The sequence below is a fragment of the Colossoma macropomum genome, unplaced genomic scaffold (genome assembly GCF_904425465.1).
Source record: "Colossoma macropomum unplaced genomic scaffold, Colossoma_macropomum, whole genome shotgun sequence".
NCBI classification, from domain to species: domain Eukaryota; kingdom Metazoa; phylum Chordata; class Actinopteri; order Characiformes; family Serrasalmidae; genus Colossoma; species Colossoma macropomum.
Window position 1 is genome coordinate 61,433,547 of NW_023494792.1, and position 21,962 is coordinate 61,455,508.

The 21,962-nt window shown below is 39.3% G+C and overlaps 1 protein-coding gene across 1 annotated transcript in view; it reads right to left on the bottom strand.

The window, feature by feature from the left end:
- The window catches only part of cacna1c (calcium channel, voltage-dependent, L type, alpha 1C subunit), a 335,868-nt gene that overhangs the window by 90,194 nt on the left and 223,712 nt on the right, over positions 1–21,962 (bottom strand). The window contains exons 5-8 of the mRNA XM_036577755.1: positions 13,384–13,523; positions 11,882–12,043; positions 9,898–10,100; positions 6,545–6,648 (exon numbers count right to left, since the gene is read on the bottom strand). Of these exons, the coding sequence (XP_036433648.1) occupies positions 6,545–6,648; positions 9,898–10,100; positions 11,882–12,043; positions 13,384–13,523 (609 nt within the window). The remainder of the gene's footprint in view (positions 1–6,544; positions 6,649–9,897; positions 10,101–11,881; positions 12,044–13,383; positions 13,524–21,962) is intronic.

Consider the following 21,962-nt stretch of genomic DNA (forward strand, 5'->3'; position numbering starts at 1 on the left):
CACACAGTCCAGCAGTTCAGAAAAGTGAGAGAAATATCAGAGAAGGCAGAGATACTTTATAGATGCACTGAGGACCAGTTGTACTAAGCCTTTGCAGCAGGTTAAAAGCACAAATAGGACACATCCTGCCTGAGAAATCATGCGTGATATGTACAAAAGTGGTGTACGACCCTAACAGCACCATGAACCTCAATTCGACAAACCTCAGTTCCAAAAAAAATGTTGGGACAGGGAAAATTTAAGACTAGAACATTATATAATCTTCAAAAACATCTTAAAAAGGAAAGGCAATCATGCTTGGATATAAAAGGAGTGTCCAGGAAAGGTTGAGTCCTTTATGAGCGAAGATGGGTCAAGGCTTACCATTTTGCCAAAATGTGTATCACCGAATAATCCAACATTTTAAGAATATAATGTTCCTACTTAAAAACTGTGATGTTTCTGTGATGGAGATCACCACATGGGCTTAGGAATACTTTGACAAGCCATCAATAAACACTGTTCGTCGCTGCAACCACAAATGAAAGTTAAGACTGTACTGTGCACAGCGGAAGTCAAATATCAACAACATCCAGAAACACCGCCGACTTCTCTGGGCTCAAACTCTTTTGAAATGGACTGATGCTCAGTGGAAATGTTACCAGCGTAAAGTTCAAAAGTCAGGGTTTGTCATGGTGTCGGGGGTATTAGTGGGTAACCTGCTTATCTGTCAAAGCTCCATTAAAGCTGAAAGATACATATTTTGGAGAAATATTTGCTGCCTTCTGGACATCGTCTTTTTCAGGGATGTCCATACTTATTTCAACATGACAGCAAGAAACATTCTGCACGTGTTACAACAGCATGGCAGTATGATTGCACAGCTGAAGATAATGGAAAAATGCAAAAATTCCACTTTTCAAACTGGATAAGTTTGTGTATTTAGTCCATAAATGCTTATTAATTGCTGTCAAAAGGAAAGGTGATGTAACTCAGTGCTGAACATGCTCCCATCCTAAATATTTTGGAATGTGTTGCAGGTGTCAAATTTGGAATGAGTATATATTTATGAAAAATCATAATGTAAAACGACAACAAAATATTTTTGTTTTAAATTTAATACAGGTCAACCAGAATTTACAAATCACTGCTTTCTGTTTTTTATTAACATTTCTTACAACTTTTGGAACTGAGGTTTATAGAAAAGTGCCAGAAATATTAAAGTGGGCAGAGCTGCCTTGTAGATACTCAGAGGGCCAGTTGTGCTAAGTCATTGTGCCAGGTTACCAGCACAAACAGGACACATTCTGTCCAAGAAAGCATGTATGAAAGCCTAAATATGCAGTCTATGTACCGAGAACATGGAAAAGTGCACAATATTTCTCTCCATCTTTCATATCACACAAAATGTGGGAGGATCGTACAAATATGGGTGGCGATACTGGAATTGCAGTCGATTAAACAGAAATGTCATCAGCCAGGTTTGGGTGAATTTTCTCCACCTTATAAAACCAGGATATAACTTTCTTTCTTATGTTGTTCAGATTTCTTTTAAATGAATATTCCATTGATTTTCAGTCTAATCTCTCTCTGCTGCATCTGTGGCATACAGTCAATTAGCACAGACATTAATTTCCCTGTACAGGAAGCCTGTACACTCAAAGCACTGTAATAATGAAAGCCAATGAGCCGATTGCTCTGTTCTTCTGTTAAGTGCAAGGAAATGCATCAAAATTACTGTCCATGGTAACTGACCATACGATACAGATGGACTAGAGAGAGATTAGGCTGAAAGACATTGGAGCATTCATTTAACAATGGCAGCAGATATAGCAGCTCGACTGAATAAGATAGAATAAGATAGAATAACATTATTTCAGAATAAGATAGAATAACATCTATCAACCCTCAGAACTCCTACAGAGTTCGACTAGTGACTGCGATATTGGTGTTAATTTTTAATTTCCCCGTTACTGTTTCCCAAATTGTACAGTATTTTTGTGGGAAAGAAAGTTTATTAACGCTGCTACCCTTTTATCACTTTATTGCACTTTCTCTTCTGTCCTCAGCTTGTTGGTGTGTATTTCAGTGCACCATTTAAACCCGGCGCTTCACGAGTCAGTAAGTTGGTTAGTGCAGTTAGTAGGTGGTCCAATGCAATTTGTGTGAACAGCTACAGTCGTAGTAAACAGAACATAAACTGCATCAAGACATGTTATCACTCGCCTTATGAACATCTGGCCCTGAAATATCTTCACAGGTTTCAGTTAAGAACAAAATTAGCAGCCAAGAACTAGCAATGAGAAATAATGCAGCAGTAGTGGAGGCTGAGTGAAGATGAGAAGTACAAAGAAATATACAGTTTGAGGAACATCTCAGAATAAGAGCAGAGCTGAAAACACTTCTCAAATCACAGTAATTATTGCCATAAATAATAATAATAATAACAATGTCGAGCATGGGTGCCAGAAAGCTGAAATGAGTTGGAAACAAAAAGCGAAGAAAACAGGGTGAAAAGTTTGCAGTGATTACAACATCTCACTGATTTCAAAGATCTGATATGGTCATATGGTCTTATTCAGAGTTTATTAATAATGAAGGGCCTTGAAATTGACAGTTTGCAAATTTCTGGTAAGTCCCGCCTCCTTTAGTTACTGTTGCTATGTGCGTTTCAGCGCAGGCCACCTGGTATCATCCATAGCACTTGTACTTAAAGACTATAAGGGCCGGATTCATAAACCTGGGTGGTAACAGTGCAACACCACGCAAAACGTGTGGCACAGTACACGGTGATTAGCACGTATTTGAGTCCATGTCCTACGCAAGAGCCAATCAAAATCCACATGTAAATGATGTCATACGTATTAAAGACCCGAGTGAATCTCTGATTGGCTGCAAAAAGAAACCAAAAAAACGAAATAAGGAAAAACCAAAATTTTATAAACAAAGCAAATTTTAGAACCGAGCAAATTTTAAGTCATAAGTGCTACAAATAATAGTAAATTGTTTGAACAGAATGCTTTACCTTTGCCACAGTAAATCTGGCGCCACGTTTTATGAATCTGGCCCTAAAAGTTCAGTAGCACAGAGTAAAATTTGGAAGGACACAAAGGAAAACATTTAAAACTTGTTATTATTCAAAAATATGCTGGCTTTATGAAAGGTGAAATAAAAGTAGCAGAGCCCGCTCAATCTGTGTCCTGCCATCAGATATAATGGGGAATTTTACATCTTATTAACATTTCTCTGTAATATTATCCATCATATAACAATGATTTTTAGCAAATACAGTAATCCAGATAAAAGTTTAGCTAACATATCTCCATCTGTTCATAGTTTTCACACTGAGCTGTGGGTTTTTTACCCAAAACTTTATCAGCTTCAGGACACAGCTCCACCCTCCAGATGACCAGGATAGGCACTGTAGTGACACCTTTCCACCATTTCTTACTCTAATCATTCTGAGTGATTTACTGCCGCCGCCGTTCTCACTGCAGGTTTGTTCTGAGGGGTTTTTCATTCACCCGTGATGCACACTGTGATTGGCTGAGAGGCGTGTCTACCATTATTGTGCAAACGGTCAATGAGTGGATGTAGGTTTTATTTTATTATGTCACATCTTTTTTATCTTTACACCTCATTTATCTTACAAGCTGTTATTATAAGAGAGGAAAAGTTAATAGAGCAAGAAAAGAGGTTGAAGTATGTGCAGGAACTGTGATCTGTCTGTCTTAGAGTTGCTAATTTTCCAAAACGTTTAATAAAAAAAGATTTGGGAGCTCTCACCCGGGAATCCTGGGAATCATGCCAAGAACAGATATAAGATTATAAACGCACAAGTGAAAGTGGAGTTAAGGTCCTCTGAGTATTATTTGGAGTAAATGCTCTTTTCTGACCACAGCACATTACTTTTCCATAAAAGGCATTGAAGGTACAAAATCATACAAACTTCTGCACCAGCTTATTCGAACTGTAACCCAGCTGTTGGGTGTAACATCTACCATGTCAGATGATATTACAATTAAAAATCAAATTCATTATAAGCAAGGTGTTTACATGATGAGCTCATGTCCATTTTTTACCTTATATTGCATTTTAGCACTTGTCAAGTGTTTTTAATTCATGTCTTGCATCAGCAGAGTGGTCATTTCCAAATTTCATTAAAATATAAAGTTCAAGGCTGAACTGTGGGACCTCCAAAACAGACAGAAATTGAATTTTATGTCTGCTCTGAAAAAAGGCGGTCCAGTGGTCCAGCATACAGTCCTCAACTACATATTTTGTTTCTAATATTCACCGATCAGGCATAACATTATGACCACCTCCTTGTTTCTGCGCTCATTGTCCATTTTATCAGCTCCACTTACTATACCCCCATGGACCCTCACAGAGCAGGTACTATTTGGGTGGTGGGTCATTCTCAGCACTGCAGTAACACTGACGTGGTGGTGGTGTGTTAGTGTGTGTTGTGCTGGTCTTAGCGGATCAGACACAGCAGTGCTGCTGGAGTTTTTAAACACCTCAGTGTCACTGCTGGACTGAGAATAGTCCACCAACCAAAAATATTCAGCCAACAGCGTCCTGTGGGCAGCGTCCTGTGACCACTGATGAAGGACTAGAGGATGACCAACACAAACTGTGCAGCAGCAGATGAGCTATCGTCTCTGACTTTACATCTACAAGGTGGACTGACAAGGTAGGAGTGTCTAATAGAGTGGACAGTGAGTGGACACAGTGTTTAAAAACTCCAGCAGCACTGCTGTGTCTGATCCACTCAGACCAGCGCAACACACAGTAACACGCCACCACCACGTCAGTGTTACTGCAGTGCTGAGAATGATCCACCACCCAAATAGTACCTGCTCTGTGAGGGTCCATGGGGGTCCTGACCACTGAAGAACAGGGTAAAAGGGGGCTAACAAAGTATGCAGAGAAACAGATGGACTACAGTCTGTAACTGTAGAACTACAAAGTGCACCTATATAGTGTTAATTTAATACAGATGATCATGATAAAATCTATATTTTTAGCTCTGTAGTTTATTTTTTCACAAATATAACTAATCAGAAGTGATGTAACTTCAATTTAAATGATTTTTACACTTACAGGTTGACGACAAGACACCGTAAGTAGGTCTAACCGCTTGCCTTTCCTCAGTTAATAAAATAACATGTTTTATTTATGGAGTAAAGAATTTAATTTAGTGTTCAGCTGGCTCGGTTTGTTGGAAATTAAATGAAATTATGATTCATTTGCTGGACACACAGGCTGGGTGAGTCTGCAGTTTATTCACAGGGGGAGTTATGATTCTTCAAGGGTTCTTTAGTAAAGAAAATGGTTCTATATTGAACTATGGACACTCAAAGAACCCTTTGCATGGTGAAATGGTTCGTCAGATTGACGGAGAGTGTGCTTGATATGGTCCTATACAGAACCTTTTTGAAAAGTGTTCTATACAGCACCAAAATAGGTTCCTCTATTGTTACAGGTTTGACATCGTAACAACAGAAGACCCTTTTCAAAAAGGTTCTAAATAGAACGGTCCACGGCATGTTCTCCATCAATCTGAAAAACACTTTAACAATGCAAAGAACCATTTTATCATGGGTTCTTTGAGTGTTCATGGTTCTATTTCATCCTTTTCAAAAGGGTTCTATATAGGACAATCTATAGCACATTCCATTTAACCATTTAATGATGCAAAGAAACCTTTAATCACACAAAGGTTCTATATAGAACCATTTTCTTTATTAGTAAATGTGTAGAATTTATCAGATTCAAATTTTATCTAGGGAAATATAATGGGACCCCCCAAGTTCAATTTTGTGCTTCTTATGTAAGGTTCCTTTACTCTTATAGGAGGTCCGAGACCCCCTAAATTGCCCCGCACCCCCAACTCAAACCCTGGGTTTAGGTTTCTGTTTGGAGCTTGGGTTAGCTTTAGGTTCAGGGTTCTATTTAATGTAATATATTTGATTAAACTGAATATATTAAATGAAATATATTGTATTTACTAGAATATATCACAGTCAACTTTAAACTCAGTTGTATTTAACAAATATCAATAGAACATCTACAAAGCATCAATAGTGGACTCTCAAAAAACATTACCAATTTAAATATAAATCATATATCTTCATTTTATATGTTTGGTTTCCTCTATTTGTTTCTCTACACCTATAAAATATTGTACTTGGATGCCATGAGGTATCAAGGAACCTTTATTTTTGAGAGTGTATGGTACCCCTGCATGGTTCTCCGCACCTTCGGATGACCTTTAAACTCCACCTCCATCAAGATCTTCTTATCTGTCATTTATTCACATTTATATCATATATAATAAAGTTAATCGTCCTAGTAGAGTTTTTCTTTGAGTTTTGCTTGTATTTTCCAATATAATCAATATACCCCTGTTTCATAGATGTTTTGTATAGACTTTTAGACCCAACCAGCTCACAAAATCTTAAATAATAAGAATACAAAGATCCCAGGAACCCCAAGCCCTGATTAGCAACCCCAGTTCTGTCTGTCTGTCTGTCTGTTCGCATGGCCGTCTGTCTCTTACCCGCTCAGGACCCCCAGAACCAAGTTAAGAACAAAAAATGAGCCAATGATGATTAGTGTAACAAAATAAATCCATGGCCAGGAGTTCCCTACTGCATCATTCACCTGGGAACAAAAGGAGATGGAGAGATGGAGAGATGGAGAGGTAAAAAGAGAGAGAATGAGGGACGATTAGCAAACGACTGCACTGGAACAACAATAATGGGCCTGCCTTTCCACTGTATGTGCTCCTGTTCTCTTTCTCTGCCTCTCTGTCCTTTTCTCCTTGGGGATGAAACCTGTTCCGTCGGTCCAAAGCTTTTTTGTTTCTGATATCTTCTGAGGTTAGAACACACACACACACACACACACACACACACACACGCACACATGCCGCTTACCCGCTCAACACCCCCAGAACCAGATTTAGAACGAAAAAGGATCCAAAGATGACGAGACTGACAAAATAGACCCAGGGAAGCTCATAGCCCATAGCATCCTGCATCTGAAGGAGGACAGAAGCCCAGTTAGGAAAAGAGAGAGAGAGAGACAGAGAGAGAAGGGAGAGATAAGAAGAAATGAGAGCAGCAGCAGAAAAACTCAAAGGGCAGACGAGCTTGAAAGAGGAGGCTGTCTTCTTTATGCAACTACTTGAGGGTCACTTAGAGAACAGTGAGTGGAACAAAGAGCTATAAAACACGACTCCCGCTGTGGCTACAGACAGCAGACAGAGAGCCCACTGGAGAGGAGTACCGCGTGACTCATATCACTGTAACAAGAGTCATTCTTCACTCTTCAGGTGCCTTTCTTAAACACCGGCGATGAGCACTCGTGAGGCACTGAATAAACTCTGTAGTACGTTATTACGGAGGGCTGAGAGGGACGAGCGCTCTGTAGTGTGCTCGTGTAGTGTTCTGCCTCTCCGCAGTGAAGCTCTTTAAGACTTATACTGTACTAACAGTGTGAACTAGCAAACCCTGACAGTGGAAAATAAGTCATATGATAGAAAAGGCTTGTTTATAAAGGAATACTCCAGAATTTGTCAACTTAAAGGGCGAAAAATCATATTTACACAAATTTTTCCTTCTTTATTTTAGCGCTGGAGCTGTAAGTCAATAGTCACCGAAATCTTTCCTCCATAAAACCTCTCTCAACCTGCCCAGACTGCATTCAAACCCCAAATTTCTGCATAATTATCTGGTTAAGATGTAAACAGAGTCATTCGGAGTGGTTTGGTGTGAAATGTTGTGTTGAGAAACTTACCAAGTCAGAATTGTTCACAGTGGTGGTGATAGGAACCAAATGTCCAGCTCTAAAAACTCATGACGACCCCTGGTTCCTATCACCACCACTCTAAAGAAATCTGAACCATTTCACACCAAACCACTCTGAATCACTCTGTTTACATCTCAAACACTGAATCATGCAGAAATTTTGAAAAATGGTTGTAATTCCCCTTTAACCTGGACAAAGGTATGCGTATTTGTCTTGTAATTTCTCGTCTTTCAGTGCGTTTTCTTTTAATGTAAAGAAATTTGAGTATCTACAATCAACCATTTCACACCAAACAACTCTGAATCTCTGTTTACTTCTCAAACACTGATTTATTGAGAAATTTTGAATAATTGGTGGAATTCCCCTTTAAGGTTATGTGTTTTAGAGCTCAGTATAACTTAATGTGAACTACAAAAATGAATAAAACTTCACTGCGTAGTTGAAGTTTTAATAACAGGTGCTGTAATCTCCAATTTAGCATGTCATCCAGGCTTACAGATCACATTTACAATTTCTTTTATTTCTATTCACAGATAACTGCATGTCTTCAACTTCAGAACTGAAAATATAGGTTTAAAATAAAAAACAAGAAACTGCTAACATAATCTAGCCTCCATATACCTGTGTGGAGTACATGCACATTAAGGAGAGTCAGATTCTGTGGGGAGGCAGATTTCGGCATAACACCTGTTGTCTAAAGTGGCCGTCTGCAGCGTTCAGCTACACGGTGAAGTTATGTTAGTCTAAATTTCAAGATTTGTCAAAAGTCCCAAATGTATTTCAGCTCTGACTTTGAACCAGTTCAGTAGAATCATCCAGATGTGATTGATTACGACAGACACGTTTCCTTTTAAATGGTGAAAGAACAAAGAACCATTTCACCCTAATGAAAGCTCCCATTTGCGTCTATTATAAGGGTGTTTTGAGCCTGTCTGTATTTATATTGTACGCTTGAATATTCTTTCAATAAAAAATTTTAAAGCTTGATTTATTAGAAAACTGTTCATCAGTTGAAGGAGCTCAGGTTGAATTTAGAGATGAACAGACACAGCTGGAAGTGTGGAGTGCTTTGAGTTTTTGTTTCACTTGATGCAATAAAATAAATATACACATTTCAGGACGTTGTAAACAAGCTCCATATATGTCTGACCTACTGTAGTAAGACAGGGTACAAAAGGGGCTCTAATGTGCTGACATTTCATTTATTTGAAAATTTTAGTGGGTAGAATGTGGAAAATCATATCCCAGGTGATCGATTGTAGGTGTGTTTCTAAAAAAAAGCTTTGTTTGGTATGTAAACACTGTTTCATATTCCGTATATGGAAACTAAGCTGTGAAAACAGGCTGTTTTAACATCACTGTTTTTGTGATGTCACAAAAAACAGCACAATTAACAACTAACTGCTTATTCACCAGCCTTTAACCCTGAAGACTGGCACAACAGTCTGAGACAACTCTTTTGTCTCATTAGCTAGCTAGTGAAATGGCAAAGAAAAGAAAGTTTTGAGAATTTAGAGATGAACGGACAGACTAATTTGCATTTATAATCACTCCAGCTGGTTTCCCGATTTGTTTAATCTGCAACGAGAAACTGTCAAACACCAAAAAGCTGAACGCTGAGAGACACATTTTGCGGAAAATATCCTGCTGGAGGTGTGAGAAAAAGCGGCTACAGCTGAGCTAAAGCTCAAAGCAGAGCAGTCTGTGTTTTTGTTTATATCACATTACATTATATTAAATTTTATCATATTTTTTAGCCAGTATGAGGACATTAGCACAAACTGAGACACATTTACCGACAAGATGGTAGATCATTACTTGTTACAACACATAAAATGTTATGGTGGTTTGATTTTTGTTGAAATGGTTCTCCTTAACATTAGAAGGCTGACCCCTGGCCTAGACAGACAGAGGCCTCCAAAAACCTGCTTAGGGTCCCAAAAAAAGGCTAGAAAAGAGGAAAAGAGGGGGTGTTGATGAGGAAAGTGACTCTAGCAGGCATAGAGGTCCACAGCTCTACTGCACTACTGTTTACTCTGGGTGTTCTGATGTATGACGCAGTATGACGTTGTGTGCACTGTGGGCTCAGACCCGACTCACCCAGTACAGAACATCAGTCCAGCCCTCCATGGTGATGCACTGAAACACTGTCAGCATGGCAAATGCAAAGTTATCAAAGTTCGTGATGCCATCATTCGGGCCCTCCCATCCCAGATCGCACTTGGTGATGTTGGGCGGGGTGCAGTGGCGCCCATGGGCAGAGTTCTGGGCGCAGGGTGCAGGCTTCTCCTCAGCTATAGCACCTGAAGGACGACAAGGACAGCCTTATAAAGTCTTCAGTTCAACTACTGTACAAAAATGTTGTGTCTGGTGTTGATTTTAAGGAGCTAGATTTTTGATAATATCAATAAAATTTTATATGGTCATGAATGAAACAGATTCCGTTAGTTTTAGTTAAACAGTGCTGACATTATTGTAAGTGGTCAGCTGTGAACTGTCCCAATATGATCATCAGATTTCTCGAATAAAGAGCAGAAACATCATTATATCATCATGACGATATAAATAATACTGCAGCATGGCAGGAGAGTTTCCCAGCATTCTTTGCAGCTTTGTTGGTTATGGTAAAAAGGGTTCTGCATTATGCTTTATTGCATACAGCTTGTTGTCTTCATGCTAATTATTAATCATTATTATAACTAACTAAGGTAACACTTTATTGTGGGGTACTGTTGGTAAGGCTATATGACACCTACATAAGCTTGTCATGACAACTGACATAACCCTACATAAATGTTTTTTTCCAATAGATGTCGTCTGTCATAAAGGCTACCTTAACTAACTTTGATCAAAATTGGCAAATATTAACTTTACAGCGATTGACACCTGTTGGAATAAGCATGTTTATTTTTAAGCAATAGAACACGAGAGAGAGTGTGTTATTGTGAAATAACATCATAATCATCACAGCCGTGATGTTATTGGCGATAACACACTCCTCGAGTGTTCTATTGCTTTTATACAACAGTTAAATAAATAAAGTAATAAATTAATAAACTGGGCCGTGAACGTGGCGTTTAATATGTTTTAATGTTCGCAGTTCCTTCACCAAATTATAGTTCCTTAATGAGCAGCTTGTTGCTACGTCAGAGTAACGAGCTCCGCCCACTCGCTGCATAGCCGGCAGTTCGTTCTCCAGCTCCTTACACTAAATTCCCAAACTGTCATCACCACTGAGCAGCTTTTCAGTCGGCAGCTGTGACAGAAGAACAGCTAAACAACCTGGAATCAGCCAGAAATGAACCCAACACCATTCGCCAAACGTGTAGTCTGATCTTCAGAGTCTGACCAAATCAGACTGAGCCATAAAACTGCCGCAATATCAAGTTCAGCTCAGTTTTGTCAGTTTTTTCCAGATCAGTATTAATGTTGTTTTGTTCCAGCCAGTCTGTAAAGCATCTTACAGCCCATTTAGTTTGGCGAATGGTGTTGGGTTCATTTCTGGCTGATTCCAGGTTGTTTAGCTGTTCTTCTGTCACAGCTGCCGACTGAAAAGCTGCTCAGTGGTGATGACAGTTTGGGAATTTAGTGTCGTCTCATCTTCAGAGTCTGACCAAATCGGCTGTCGGTCAAATGTGATCATAAAAGTGTCCATTTTCTGTTTGTGGCAAAGTAAGAAGTAAAAACTTTCAAATGTATTGAGCGTCTCCTACAGCTGTCAAAGTCGTTGCTTAGCAACAGCGTCTCAGCGGAGTGATACAGTGTTTGTGAAGAAAATGTGCTGTTGCGGTAAAATAACAGATTAAATAAAAAAAATAAAATAAAACATTAATAAAAAAAACATTAAGACGTGTTTCATTATAAGGATTTTCACCCATACTGACAAGCCAACTGCATGTTATTATCAGCCAACAAATTTCCTAATTTACAACACAGTTACACTTCTCATACTACTGTAACAGATTTATTGATTTTATATACGACTCATAAAGCATAATGATTTATTTTTGCATGATTTGCGAGAACCTTCAGCTTCTTTTACGAGTTGTGTGTGCACTTTTTATAAGAAGGGCACGGTGCTGACCTTTTACTCCATCTCTGAAGAAATAGCATGTGCGGTGCATCTTCCCCATGAAGAGCTCTAGGCCGATGATGGCGTAGATGATGATGACGAAGAGTACGAGCAGGGCGATGTGCAGCAGGGGAACCATGGCTTTAATTATAGAGTTCAACACTACCTGTAAACCTGAAAGCACACAGAAGACAGAGCAGCAGAGTCAATCACAAACACAAACAAATTCAGAGGAACTGTAATAAGAGAGAGAGATTTGACTGGAGTTCATATAACGTCACAATTTTCTTTCTTAAGAACGTGCTGGACGTTCACTGGCACACATAGAGGAAACTGATCAGTTATTAATCTCAGTGTTACTGAGCTCTGCTAAAGCCTGAGTACACTGATAAATCAATGTGATCAGTTATTAATCTCAGTGTTACTGAGCTCTGCTAAAGCCTGAGTACACTGATAAATCAATGTGATCAGTTATTAATCTCAGTGTTACTGAGCTCTGCTAAAGCCTGAGTAGACTGATAAATCAATGTGATCAGTTATTAATCTCAGTGTTACTGAGCTCTGCTAAAGCCTGAGTAGACTGATAAATCAATGTGATCAGTTATTAATCTCAGCGTTACTGAGCTCTGCTAAAGCCTGAGTAGACTGATAAATCAATGTGATCAGTTATTAATCTCAGCGTTACTGAGCTCTGCTAAAGCCTGAGTAGACTGATAAATCAGTGTGATGGTCAGTTATTAATCTCAGTGTTACTGAGCTCTGCTAAAGGAATGATCAAACTAATAATCCTCCTAATAGTGGACATGTTTGCGAGTGATAGGTTTAGTGTCTGTGTTGTGCTGTATTGCTCGGGGGATTGTGAGACCAGCAGTGGACTGAAGTAGACGATTAAATAAAGAGTTTTTGGAAAGTTGTTTAAATGATAAGTGAATTTTTCAAAAAACAGGATAATTACATTAAGAGAACTGACAACCAGTAACAGCGAGGAATAGTATAAATAATGTGCCTTTCCAGGATGTACTGTTAGTGTATTCCAAATTTTTCTGAATATCGCTGTTGTTGGAGGAAAACCTTGTATCTCCATTTTTGACGTTTTTCATTTTTTGACCTAATTTGAAAATGCCTGTTGCCCTTTACATTGTCTGTAAATTTCATGATGAACGGACTAGAAGAAATGACCCAAAATGATGTGGATAAAAGTCTGGTTCCATTGACTTACATTAAAAGTAAAGTATGTTTTTTCCTTCTCCTGTAAAATTAGTTTTTCTTCCGACAACAGCAAAATGCTGCTTTTTATTTATTGTAATGGAACGTATTACTGAATATATTTAGGATGGTGTATTCAGTATTCAGCCATCTCTACTTTCTCAAAATATTTTGTCCAGCCTTGCTCGTTGCCAGTTGCAGTCGTGGATGAAGCCTGGATGGACCAGAACCATGTACACAGACATAAACACTTGCGATCGGACTGAGTGCACTCGCTTTTACACTGAATGTGAGTGTGCATTACTCACTGGGCACTCCAGACACCAATCGTAAAGGTCTGAGCACTCTGAACGCTCGCAGGGCCTTCACATCAAACCCTGCCGCCTTCCCTCCAATCGGCGTCCCTCCATCCCCTTTAGTGGCCTGCTCTAATATAGCGCTGAACAACCTGAGAGGGAGAGAGAGAGAGAGAAAGTGAATGAAGAGAGGGGGGATGATCTTTGCATAATAAGGGAGACATTCTGTTTCCAGCTGTTTAACTTCTGTTATTTTAACCCTTGTAAGTCAGTTATTGTGATAACAAAAGCACGATGTAATCCAGAGTTAACTCTGTCTCACTCACAGCTCAGCAACACAGAAATTCTGTGAGAAAAGTGCAGATTCACCTGGAAAAACTTATTTAAGGTTCACAATCAGACCTTAAAACCACTGTTGGAGCTTTGAGGGAATATTTACACTGTTTGTACCTTGATGAACGAAAAATGTACCTGAACAGAACCTTTATTTCTAACAGTGTATTTGGTATAATCTATGAATTTTCATCACATAATATAATCTGTAAACTGCAAAAATCTTTGCAAGTGAAAACATTTTAAATGTAGTCAATATATCTAATATTTATCATTATGTTGTAGGAATGTTAAGATCAATTAACTTATTTTTAGACATTTATTACTTGTTTTAAGTAATTTTATCTAATGAAAGTGGCAGGTCACTTTACTTGTTTTGAGAAATAATAAAGATAATTTTAAAAAAATAATGCTTAAAATAATAAAATGATCTGCTAATGGAATAAGACACTTTTATAAGACACAATTACTTGAAACAAAAAATTGTCTAGACATAAGATAAATAATCAAGTCTCATAATGAAAAATATTGATATATTAATTACATTTAAGATGTTTTCACTTGCAAATATATCATTTTTTTTACGTTTACAAAACCCTTTTTTAAAAAGGTTCTTAACAGAACCATCTACAGCACATTCTCCACCAATCTAAGGAACACTTTCATGATGCAAAGAACCATAAAATCATGCAAAGGGTTGTTTGACTGTTCATGGTTCCATATAGAACCATTCTCTTTACTAAAGAACCCTTAAAGAACCATCTTTATAAGTGTGTAGCTATTCATAAAATGGGTAAACTATGTTTAGCACCATTTAATCTCTGCTGTATTCCTTTATCGTCAGCTCTGGTGCCGTCATGGCGAAAACTGAGTGGAGTCGAAGAGTCTACTCCATCAATTTAAGTGGGAAAAGTTGGGAGTCAGAGTCGGAAACCCAGAGTCGTGCATCACTAATAAAGACTCAGTCTCGACTCTGACTCTTATAAAGAGACCTGTGAGTATTTCTGGTGTCCTCTAGACTCCTCAGGATTACCCTTAGTTGTCCAGCGTCTCTTTTCATAGGTTTATATCATTTATGACTACAAACCTGGCGAGCAGACGGATGCGTATCACACTAAATCAAAGCATTCGTATCTGTCTCAGTGCTTCCGTCTCTCACTGCCAGCCTCTGACCTGAGAACAATCCTCTCAGCTCAGCAACCAAAACAACAACTTCAAAAGCCGAGCAGCCGGCGCATTAGACACACAGAATTATCAATTAACACAGACGAAACGGCTATTTGAAAGGACTCTCTCTTCAGCATGCACACCTCCCTCTCATTATCCCTCTCTCCCCGGCCACTCTGCGGTTGCGGAGTGGGAGACGTGCGATTAAGGCAGGACATTCAAACCCAATTACTCAGTTTGAGTCTCTGTGACTGTGTTTCTAATAAAGATTCAGGAACTGAGCTCACTCACACCTGAGCTGAAATCTGCCTCTGTAAGATTCTCGCAGGGTCCCTGGAGAAGCCCGTATGCTCGCGTGGCCCCTGAGGGCCTGATCTACCAGGCATGAGCTCCTACAGTACCTGCTGCAGTACACAATACACTGTCAGGCAGATATTTATCAAACTCGGGATGCACAAACCAAACAGCTGCTTACTGAGCTGGCGAAAATCTGCATCTCTGGCTATAAAATACAGCACAACTGGTCTTCAGGCAGAGGCCGTCTTCTGCCTCACTTCCTCATAGAAAATAATGCAGATCAGCAGTGCTGCAGGCCAGATATGCTCATATGTAAAGTTCTAGTGGACATAACGACTCTGTTCGCTATTCATTCTATGGTTCTGTGGTCCACAAGCTTTAAAGAGGGTTGATTTTATCCATCAATGTCTGCATAATTCAGTTGATGAGACGTAGAGAGATTCAGAGTGGTTTGGTATGAAATGGTTCAGATTTCTTTACAGTGGTGGTGATAGGAACCAGGGGTCGCCATGACTACAACACAAATATAGACACATGTCTTCTGAGTTTATGTGGAATGTTGATGATGGAAAAATTGTCATAAATAAATGAATAGAAATAAGTAAAAATAAGTAAATGAGTACAAATAAGTAAACTTAAGACACATACTTTGCACAATGTAAAGTTTACAGGTATGATGTGTGTGTATGGGTGTGTGTGTGTGAGTGAGTGATGGTAGGAATGCATGTTTTATTTTATTTTATATTAGTTTATTATAGTTTTATGTTATTTTATTTGATTTTATTCTTTTTTTTTCATTTTATTTCATTTTATTCACTATATGTAAATGTCTGTCTGATACTGTGCACTGTGAGCTCCTGTAATCAAAACCAACTTCCTTGTATATGTAAGCAAACCTGGCCAATAAAGTTCGATTCTGCTTCTGATTTTGATTCTGATTCTGATTCTGATTCTAATAAGGGGCTATTTTGCCTAAAGAGGCATTAAACACATCAGACACCAGTGGCCGGTTGCACCAGCTCTGCGTAGGTTCAAACATATACCAGTTGTAATGTGAGTGTTTACCAAGTTCAGGTTTATCATTACTAAATCCAAACGAGTCGCACCACAAATGGTTTTAACGTTGAGCTTAGTAGTTACTAAATATTGACACCTCCACCTGAGCAGGTGTACGTTTTGGGGAAACCATCATAAACCACATAGAAAGCATAAAAAAGACCAAAAACATGACATTTTTGGTTAACTAAGCTAAAAACTCCAAACACTATACACTGTGATTTTACTTACAGCTCTAATTTGGTTTAAACTCTGAGCATGAGGCTAAACACCCACAGCTCCAGCTCAGTGAGTCTCAGCAGCTGCACAAACGGCTAAACTAAGGCAGCTGTTGTGTCGGTCAGCCAGAAACCATCATTTAAAAAGCTGCATATTTGGTTTCTCAGTGAAATATTAAAGAATAAACAGACAGCGGCTGTAGGTAATTAGTTCTAGTGGTTCCTGTACACATTGTTCTCTTCCATGCTGGATATTTTTTCCATTGAGAAGCCAGAGCCAACTGCTCCTGCGTTTCCATGGCAGCAGGTTTACTGATCGGTTCTGAACATGTTCTCGTTGTGTTAAAGTGATGTACGCATTAGTTAGTTGTTACTAGTTAAGACTTATGGATTTGTGGTGCAACCAAATTTGGTAAAAGGATAGTTTGAAACTAACTACTGTAACTAAGGACTCAGTAAAGACTTTACGCCCAAACTTAAGTACAAACCTACGCAAACCTGGTGCAACCCAGCCCAGGTTCCCATCACCATCACTGTAAGTTTCTCTAGAACTGAGCATTTCACACCAAACCACTCTGAATGACTCTGTTTACAGCTCAACCATTATGTTATGAAGAAATTTAGAAAAATCAGTGGAATTCCCCTTTAAGTACTTGACAATAGAGTTTGTGTGAATGTTTCTCAAGGTTATGACATCATCGCCGCATTGTCTGATGTATTCAGTAGCTGGCGATGTCAGTGTGACTCTGACTGGCTGCTGCTCCGAACACGATTGAGTCAGTGCATTCAAAACAGTCCTGCAGCGCTGGTTCTGCCCGCTCTGCCGGACTCGCACTGCCCGCACTGATGATTTTAACTTGTTTTAGCAACTGTCAGTATTCAGGGAGCGGAGACAGAGAGATGTGGTCTGACTGCACAAAGTGGGGTGAGGCACGGCCCTGTGGCCGTCTCAGGACGTAAGTGTAAACATGGTCCTGTTGTGACTCAGTATAGTGGACCGGCTGGCTGTATTAGAAGCATCATTTTAAGAAATTGAAATATAGTGCAAAGTGAACCTCTTTTATGTACAGTGTTCCCTGACCCTCCATCTCTTTGTTTTAGAAGGGCCCCTATCCTTAAAGATAAGTCGGTCAGCTTGGAAATACAACGAAGGACACATGGCTGTGTAGACCTAAAGGCAATTTTAGACGTGGTGGGTGAAATCATTGCTCCAAAATAATTAGAGATGATTTGTTTGTGGATTTGTTTTCTGGTAAATCATTCAAACTTGATTCATTTGCTAACTGTAACACTACTTTTGTAGTCTACAGACTTGAATGTGACCGTGGTTGTTTTTATATTGGTCGTATGAAAAGGAGGTTTAGAGATAGACTAAAGAGAGATTGTTACCCACAACCCTAACTATCCTGTGGCCATGCATTATAAGGCAGCTAAACATCCGAGCCCCAGCTCGCTGCGAGCAACGGCCATTGAGGTTGTTCCAGAGTCCATTAGAGGAGGTAACAGATTAAGGCAATTACTTCAGAGGGAGACATTTTGGATTTATACTCTTAAAGCTACAGAGCATCCTGGCTGGAATGAGGATGTTGATTTCTCTCCTTTTCTTTGATTTTTTTTTCCTTTTTCCACCCCCCATTTTCTTCCTGACCATCAGGTGGCAGAAGCTTGTGTATATATGTATATATAAATACACCGATCAGGCATAACATTATGACCACCTCCTTGTTTCTACGCTCATTGGCCTTTTTATCAGCTCCACTTACTATATAGGTGCACTTTGTAGTTCTACAGTTACAGACTGTAGTCCATCTGTTTCTCTGATACTTTGTTATCCCCTTTTTACCCTGTTCTTCTGTGGTCAGGACCCCCATGGACCCTCACAGAGCAGGTACTATTTGGGTGGTGGATCATTCTCAGCACTGCAGTAACACTGACATGGTGGTGGTGTGTTAGTGTGTGTTGTGCTGGTGCGAGTGGATCAGACACAGCCGTGCTACTGGAGTTCTTAAACACTGTGTCCACTCACTGTCCACTCTATTAGACACTCCTACCTTGTCAGTCCACCTTGTAGATGTAAAGTCAGAGACGATAGCTCATCTGCTGCTGCACAGTTTGTGTTGGTCATCCTCTAGTCCCTCATCAGTGGTCACAGGACGCTGCCCACAGGACGCTGTTGGCTGGATATTTTTGGTTGGTGGACTATTCTCAGTCCAGCAGTGACATTGAGGTGTTTAAAAACTCCAGCAGCACTGCTGTGTCTGATCCACTCAGACCAGCACAACACACACTAACACACCACCACCACGTCAGTGTTACTGCAGTGCTGAGAATGACCCACCACCCAAATAGTACCTGCTCTGTGGGGGTCCATGGGGGTCCTGACCACTGAAGAACAGGGTAAAAGGAGGCTAACAAAGTATCAGAGAAACAGATGGACTACAGTCTGTAACTGTAGAACTACAAAGTGCACCTATATAGTAAGTGGAGCTGATAAAATGGACAATGAGCATAGAAACAAGGAGGTGGTCATAATGTTATGCCTGATTGGTGTATATGGGCGTTCTCAGGTGTTTTCTATTGACCTGCCATTGTTCTGTGTCCTGATGAAGGCCTGAGAAGGTCGCAACGCGTCGGCACATTTTTGTACCTATTGCCATATTTCAATAAAGGCTTTTTATACTTTATCTATGGATACTTTTTGGGTTTTTTGCCTCTCCCAGCATGGAATCATTTCTTTTTTATGGTCCAGTGTGCTTTCTGCTCCTGCTGACCGGAACTTGTTGAGGGAACACCGACTTGAACTTTACTTGGTTTAAAGGTAGCAGCTTGAGTGCCTCATTAGCCTCATCAGTGGAGGAGGTACACACAGCAATGTGAACCCCACTGGCAAAAAGAATGGCTCACTTTTTACACTGCAAAATGTTCTGTGCTCCCCATGATTTAAAATCTTAGATATACAAATATAAGATTAATGATCTTATTTTAAAAGTTATTTGCTAGTTTTACCTTTGAATTCACGGTATATCCTTGAATTGATCATGAATCTGTCTGTTATGCCTCAATTAGTCAGGAAATCTTAAAACTGAGTAATTTTCTGGTAAAACAAGCTAAATCTGATTAAATCTGATTAAAATCTAATTTATTTTCACTTTGGAAATCCACAAAAAATGTAATTTGACCCCAGGGTGTTCATTTGATTGCATCTTGAAGGTAAAATAAAGAGAAGCTGGATAATCTGTCATAAAATAACAAAATCTGACTGTTTTGGTGGTGCCACTTTAAAGTAAGACTACCCTAATAAAGTTTATGAAAGGTTTAAAATTAGTTTGTTGATGGTTATTAAACATGGTTAGGTCACAAACCCTGTAAAAATCATTAATAAGCAGTTATAGCACATTAATAAAAAGAGCAAAAGTGAGCGGTTATGTCAGATGAATATGAACACATGGTTAAGCTGACAGGTTTAATGCTGAGCGATGAAAAAGACAAAGTAAGATCAGTAAGGATGAAAATCTGAGGTTTAACAGGTTCACTAATAGGCAAACAACAGGTCACTGTGGCCTTTTTATTTGTGTGTTGTAAATGCTTATGAATGATTTTAAGGTCCTTATGACCTAATTAATAACCATTAATAAGGTAATTTTAAATAATGAATGCTTTATAAAGGTAGTCTTATTTTAAAGTGGTATATAAACAAAAAAGTGTACCTCAGCATCAGTTTGAGTACATCTGTAGAAGCAGCAGAGAAGCTATAGACAGCAATAATAATAATAATAATAATAATAATAATAATAATAATAATAATAATGTTTTGGCGAGTACAAAGGTTCACTTTTCGCACATCAGGTGAAGAGGGTCTGGTGATAATGACTGCGCTGGTACATCATGCACTAATGATGAAAATGCGCACACCTGCACCTCTGCACCTCTGCTTCCAGCAGACACAGCAGCGCGAGAGCCAGAAGAGCAGGGTGGTGCAGGAACACTGCTGGGAAGCCAAGTTTCCATGAATATAACAATGCAGCATTCTTTAAGTCCACACTGAGATCCTGCGTTTTGCTCTCCAGAGGCTGAAAGTTTGAGAACATCAAACTATTTGCTTTGCTCTTTAACTTTAGCTTGCAGCATGGCTGCATACGGTAGTGTGCGAAAGTTTTGGCACCCCCGGCCGCATGCGTTTTGTTGGTTTCTGGTGTGAAAAGACATAAACACAACCTCTACTGTGGACTATTTTCAAAAATATCATCTGCAAATGTTTCTTTATATTTGACTAACTTTAACAAAGAACAGGACAAAATAGTTCTTGTGCAGGTGCAAAGGTTTGTGCTGAAAATTTGTTTTTACATCAAAATCGCAATTTATTTGCAAGAGCTGCATTTTTTTTTTTACAATTGTTGTTCGTATTATCAACAATGTTGTCTTAGGTTTTAAGTGGGGATATTTAACCTAATAACACAGAGCTTGTGAGCTGCCTGTAGATGAGCTAGACCAATCAAATCCAACCAAACCTCCATGTGTTGTGACATCACAACTACAACTCACTCTCAGTCTGGCTCACTACATTCAGGGGTCGAGCCTTAAGCCAGAAAAGGTGGAGATTCTGGTCGTCTTGGCCGAAGTAACAGGCCTGAACTTTGATTTATACAAAATAATTGCAATTTATATTGTTGTCACAATATTAGACTAGAAAAATCGCAATGAGATATTTTCCCCAAATTGTTCAGCCCAAGTTTGGACACCATTCCAGCTGTAAAGTCAGAACTTGTTAGGCCTTAATTGACTCATTAGGACTGGTTAGGCAGGTAAAGAAAAATTAAGGCAAAACACTCAAATACAGAATTTAATATACTTTAAAAATAGTTTGAAACAGAGTCAAAATTCTCAAAAATGGTTTTGTTATGTCATAATAAACCGCCACTGTGCTGCCGGGTGAAGCTGTCCACCAAAATGGTGGCAGGGTTCTCTCAAACAAGGCAGAAATGTGCTGAAGGCTCTGTAGGGCTGCATCTTCTGCTGATCTGCTGCGCTGACCTGTTACAACAGAAGGTCTGGAGGAGGTCAGCTGTGACTGGGATACCGGACTTTATATGAAACATGAGTAACTCAAAGCTCCTCATAATAACGGGGTAACAGGCTGGCCGTCGATCTGGGAGGTGGTCATTATCTACTTGGGTATTAAAGTGGCCAATTTGACACGCATCAAATCGACCACAGGAGGAGCAGAGAGAGATAAGAGTGAAAGTGACAAGGGTGCATGTACATAAAAGAGAGTGAGAGAGAGAGAGAAAGAAAAAGAGATAAAATGAAAGGGAAGAGAGAGATGGAAGGAGGGAGGGAGGGAGAGAAAAGAGACAGAAAGAAAGAGAAAGAAAAAAGAGAAAATGAGAGCAAGAAAGGGAGAGAGAACGGGAGTGGAAAACAGAGATGAAGAGCAAAAATTAGAGAGCGAGAGAAATAAGAGCACGACAAAAGAGAAAGAGAATAGCGAGAAATGAGAGACAGAGAAAAGAGAGAAAAGGG